Consider the following 5,616-nt stretch of genomic DNA (forward strand, 5'->3'; position numbering starts at 1 on the left):
CCCACTTGGTGAAGTAGTCAGTGTCGACCAGTAGATATTTCTTGTTTCCTGCAGCCTTAGGGAATGGTCCCACAATATCCAAGCCCCATTGGGTGAAAGGCCATGGGCTGGATAGCGGGTTGAGAGTTCCCCCTGGGTGATGAATGTGTGGGGCAAATCGCTGACACTGATCACATTTTTTAACATAATCCAGGGCTTCTTTTTGCATGTTTGGCCACCAATAACCTTGAGTGATGGCTCAATGAGCCAAGGATCTACCTCTAGTGTGGCTTCCACAGATTCCTTCATGCAGTTCCTCTAGTAACAGCTCAACATTTTTAGGATGCATGCACAACAAGTACGGTCCTGAATAGGAACGTTTGTATAGTTTCTGATCTTCAGATAACCAGAACCTGGCTGCTTTCCTCCGAATTTTGTCGGCTTCTCCCTTCTCTTCAGGCAAGATATCTTCCTTTAGAAACTTAACTAAAGGGTCCATCCAACTGGGTCCAGCCCTGACTTGATGTACTTGAACTACTTCTTTTCCTGTTTCGGTAGGTTTATGCAAGTTTTCGACGAGGATAACTCTCGGCAAATCTTGTGCCGAAGAGGTGGCTAGAGTGGCTAAGGAGTCAGCGTGTGTGTTACCATTCCTAGGAATATGTAGCAAGCTGAAAGATTCGAACCTTGATTGCAGATGTTTAACTCGGCTCAAGTATCCCTGCATTCTTTCATCCTTTGCCTCAAACTCCCCCTTTACTTGACCCACAATCAACCTTGAATCCGAGAATAACTTTACTGCCTTTCCCCCCATCTTTTGGACCATACTCATCCCCATCAATAGGGCTTCGTATTCTGCCTCATTGTTTGTTGCCGAGAAGCCCAGCCTTAATGCTTTCTCAATGATGATTCCCTCGGGGGATATCAGCACTAGCCCCACTCCAGAGCCTTTCTGGTTTGCAGCACCATCCACGTACGCCTCCCAATGGGAAAGGCCTTGTTGAGAAATCATACCAACCGATTTTTCATCCATGTCCGATGTCGGCTTTACCTCTTCTAATTGGGGCTCCGTGAACTCGGCTACCAAATCAACAAGCACCTGGCCCTTGACTGAGGTGCACGGCATGTACTTGATATCAAAAACCCCTAGGATCATCCCCCACTTTGCAATTCTTCCAGTGTAGTCTGCACTTCGGAGTATAACCCTGAGCGGAAGTTGGGTGAGAACAATGACTGTATGGGCTTGGAAATAATGTGGGAGCTTTCGTGTACCGAGCACCACTGCTAGAATAGCCTTTTCCAATGGTAAATAACAGACCTCGGTTTTATGCAGCGACTTGCTTACACAATAAACAGGTCTCTGCACACCGCCATCTGCTCGGATCAGTACCAAGCTTACAGCATGGGTAGCTACAGCGATGTACTTAAACAAGACCTCGTCGGGCTCAGAGCTGGACATGATTGGTGGTCGAGCTAGATAATCTTTTAACTGCTGGAAGGCCACAGCACACTCTTCTGTCCACTTGAACCCTTTCCACTTGTTAATCAAGGAAAAGAAAGGCGGACACCTATCCGTTGATCAAGAGATAAATCGATTTAGGGCTGCCATCATCCCCGTCAGTTTCTGAACCTCCTTGGGATTCCGAGGAGCTTGCAACTCATTGATGGCCTTTATCTGATCAGGGTTGACCTCAATTCCTCTGTGAGTCACCATATATCCTAGAAACTTGCCTGATCCCACACCAAACGAGCACTTAGAAGCGTTCAAGCGTAGCTTGTATTTCCTGAGAACTTTAAAGGTACTTTCTAGGTCTTTCACATGCTCGGCCACCACTTTGCTCTTCACCACCATGTCATCTATGTAAATCTCAATATTTCTGCCCAGTTGTGGTTCAAACATCCTCGTCATCATCTTTTGGTAAGTAGAACCCGCATTTTTCAAGCCTAATGACATCACCTTATAGTGGTAGTTACCCATGGGAGTTACAAAAGTCGTCTTCTCCTGGTCATCCAGGGCTAAGGGTATCTGATGATAGCCTTGGAATGCGTCCAAGAAACTCATTCGAGGGTGTCCGACAGTGGCATCTACTAACTGATCAATTTTTGGCATAGGAAATGGGTCTTTAGGACATGCCTTATTTAAGTCGGTGAAGTCCACACATACTCGCCATTTCCCGCTCTTCTTCTTCACCACCACAGTATTTGCCAACCATTCTGGGTAGAAAACCTCTTTAATAGCTCCAGCTTGTTTGAGCTTTGCTACTTCTTCTCTGACTGCTTCAGCGTGTTCCTTAGATGGACATCGAGGAGGCTGCTTCTTAGCGGTGATCATGGGGTTTACTTTCAAATGGTGGCATATAAATTTCGGATCCACCCCAGGGGCTTCATAAGCGTTCTAGGCGAATACGTCAAGGTTTTCCTTAAGAAGTTGCACTAACTCCTCTTTTTCCTGCAAAGGTAACTAGGATCCAACTTGAAAGAATTTTTCGGGATTATCCCCAATGATGACTTTTGTCAAATCTTCGCACTCTGCGCACTTATCCAGATCTTCAGTGGGTAATAATCAATGGTTTGGTTGCTATAAGCCCCTTTCGGCTCTGGTTGATGACTCGGCTCCTGGCTCATGCTGAATGGCAGCCACCAAGCATTGTCTAGCTACGGATTGATCCCCCCAGATTTCGCAAACCTGGCCTTCGGATGGGTATTTGATTTTCTGATGTAAGGTGGAAGAAACCGCTCCTAGCGCATGAAGCCAAGGTCTGGCTACAATTGCCGTATAGGGTGAAAAAACGTCCACAACTATGAAATCCACCTCCACCACCTCTGACCCAGTCTGCACAGGTAGTCGTATTTGGCCCTTCAGGGTAACAACTCTTCCTTCGAAACTGATCAGCGGAGAACTATATGGTGTTAAGTCACTAAGTTTGAGGTTCAGCCCCCTGTAGAGATCAGGGTACATTATTTCTGCAGCACTACCTTAGTCAACCATCACCCGTTTCACATCATACCCCCCAATTCTGAGGGTGACGACCAACGCATCATCATGAGGTTGGACAGTGCCTACCTTGTCTGCGTCCGAGAAACCTAAAACTAGTTGATCATCCAGTTTACACCTCTTCGGACCCTGGCCAGATTCCCCTGCAGGTAACCGATCTACCGATATGACCTTGGATGGCCAGGATCCTGTTCTCCCCGGGGCTGTAAAGATAACATTAATAGTTCCCAGAGGGGGTTTTAGAGGATCATCCCTCCGGGACTCCGCACTCATCGGACCTCCTCGGCCACTGGTATGATGTAAGAGATGTCGCAGTTTCCCTTCGCCGACTAGTTGGTCCAAATGAACCCACAAACTCCTGCAGTCCTTAGTCGTGTGTCCATGATCCTGGTGGTATTGGCAGTAGAGATTGCGATTACGTCTATCAGGATTTCCTACCATCTTATTCGGCCACTTGAAGAACGGCTCGTTCTTGACCTTTTCTAAAACTTGATGGACTGGATCTCTGAATACGGTGTTGACAGTCTGGGGATTGGCTGGTCCTGACTGCGCAGGAAAATCTCTCCTCGGTTTGTTGTGGGTGTATCGATCCGACTTGAAATCCCTCCTCTCCTGGGGGATAACCTTCTCCTTGTCTTTTCCTTGTTGTTGGTCTTCTTCAACTCTTTTATACTTCTCAATGTGGTCCATTAGCTGACGCATGCTAGTAACGGGTTTACCAGACAATGATGTCCTTAAACCATGATCAGTAGGGAGACCGAGCTTAAACGTTTCTAGGGTCATTGTATCAAAATTGTCCTCCATGTCATTAAACATCTCCCAATATCTATCCGAATACACCTTCAGGGCTTCTCCTTCCTGGATGCTCAAAGATAGCAGAGAAGACAAAGGTCGGGCCACTCTTCGGCAGGTGACAAAACGTGAACCAAAAGCTTGGGTGAGCTCTTTGAAAGAGTTGATGGAATTTGGGTTCAGTCCATCGAACCACCTCATGGCAACTGGCCCAAGACTGGAAGGGAAAACCTTACACATCAAAGCTTCATCCCTGGAGTAGACAGCCATCCTTTGGTTAAAATGACTCACGTGTTCCACGGGGTCGGTTTTACCGTTGTAGATGGTGAACGTTGGTTGGTTAAAGCACCGAGGAAGTCTCGCCTCTTCAATCCTGCGCGTGAAGGGTGACCTAGAAATCTGATTTAGGGCCCTGCTCATAGCGTCGTTTCCCACGTCTCCACGTGATGGACTTCTGCGTTGCCCCTTGCGATGAGATTCCTCTTCATAGGTATAGGACTCACTAGCTGGTGTCCTGGATTTATGTTGATAAGTGACGTCCGGCTCGTCATCAAGGTCCTCATCAGAATATGAGGAAGCCTGTTTCCTCTTTGCATGGCGCAGCTCCCTTTTTAGCTTTTCAACCTCCCGCTGCAAATCTCGGTTCTTCTCTGCATGGGACATGCGACTCCCGCCATGTGATTGGTTCTGACCAGGGGGCATGGTGTGTATGCTACCCTCATGGTCTTGTCTTCGCTCTAAGTTAAGAAAAGGGTCCACGTGCTGAGATGCCCTAGACTCCACTTCTTGTTGACCGTGTCCAGCCATCACCTACTGTTGTTTTCGCCCCTGCATAAGCTCTCCCCACAGACGGCGCCAATTGTAGGGTCTGTTTTTGTAGCTCAAACCCAAAAGGTATGGATTAAAGGCCCAACGAACTTAAGATAATAAATTTGTAAAGAGTGGGCGAAAGAGCTGGATAAGTTATGAATTAAACAATGGTTAGCTAAGGTACTTAAGATGGTGATAACGTGAAATAATGCTTGAACAATTCCTTGAGTGAATGTCCGAAGAGATGTTTTATTTAGTGAACAGTAATTACAACGTTCAGAGCTACAATAAAGCTTTTCTTCACTTTTTTTTCTTTTTTCTTTCTCAGAGACCCTTCTTCTTTATATAGCACCCTTTCCCATCATCTTCATCGTCCACCTGTTCTTCATTTGTGCATCTACTTCAGTACATGTCACGTCATGTGTCTACTTTAGTTCTTTGTGAGTGGCGGTAGCTGAGGTTACACTGTTCAGGGGTCTTCTCCACATAAATGCGGCCAGAAAAGCTGTTGCAATGCATTAAATACGGTGGTAGCAGCTTTTTCTTTAGATATTTCTTTGTTCTGACCATCTCCAGACTTACTCAGAACTTATTTTTATCATTGGGATTGCTAGGAAGGTCATTCGGACCCTCCATACGTCTGATTGATCAAGGCTATTTGTGACCGAGGAGTAAGACATCTTCGAGGCAGTAGTGACCTCTTCGGACGGTACTCTCCCCCTACTTCTGGGCTTCCTGCCTTCAGATGGACTGTCCCAATCAATTATCGCTCTTCGGAAATATAATACTCCTCAACATGGTGCCCCAGGCCCATTAAGTAGCTCTGGGTTTTTACCCCCCACAGTACTTTATTATCAAATCAAGATACCAATTAGATTTTAGTGAAAGCATTTTGCACTTAAACAGTTGAGCTAATTAGAACTCACAACTATATTCATAATTGATTCTTCACTTTTAAGGAATCATTATAAAAGAGCTGAAACATGAGGTCCGTTTGTAACTATTATTGCATGATGATGGCAAAAGCTTGGTTCATAAAA

General features: G+C 46.0%; 2 protein-coding genes across 2 annotated transcripts; both read right to left on the minus strand.

Annotated features, from left to right (window-relative positions):
• Nucleotides 1-238: 238 nt before the first annotated feature.
• Nucleotides 239-1,438, minus strand: LOC136065344 (uncharacterized). Its single transcript, XM_065768416.1, has one exon. The coding sequence runs from the start codon at nt 1,436-1,438 to the stop codon at nt 239-241; it is 1,200 nt and encodes a 399-aa protein (XP_065624488.1).
• Nucleotides 1,439-2,956: 1,518 nt separating this feature from the next.
• On the minus strand, nt 2,957-4,468 carry LOC136065345 (uncharacterized). Its single transcript, XM_065768417.1, has one exon. It carries the CDS (start codon nt 4,466-4,468, stop codon nt 2,957-2,959), a length of 1,512 nt encoding a protein of 503 aa, XP_065624489.1.
• Between the last annotated feature and the right edge of the window lie 1,148 nt (nt 4,469-5,616).

Source organism: Quercus suber, unplaced genomic scaffold, assembly GCF_002906115.3.
Source record: "Quercus suber isolate HL8 unplaced genomic scaffold, Cork oak 2.0 scaffold_931, whole genome shotgun sequence".
NCBI lineage: Eukaryota > Viridiplantae > Streptophyta > Magnoliopsida > Fagales > Fagaceae > Quercus > Quercus suber.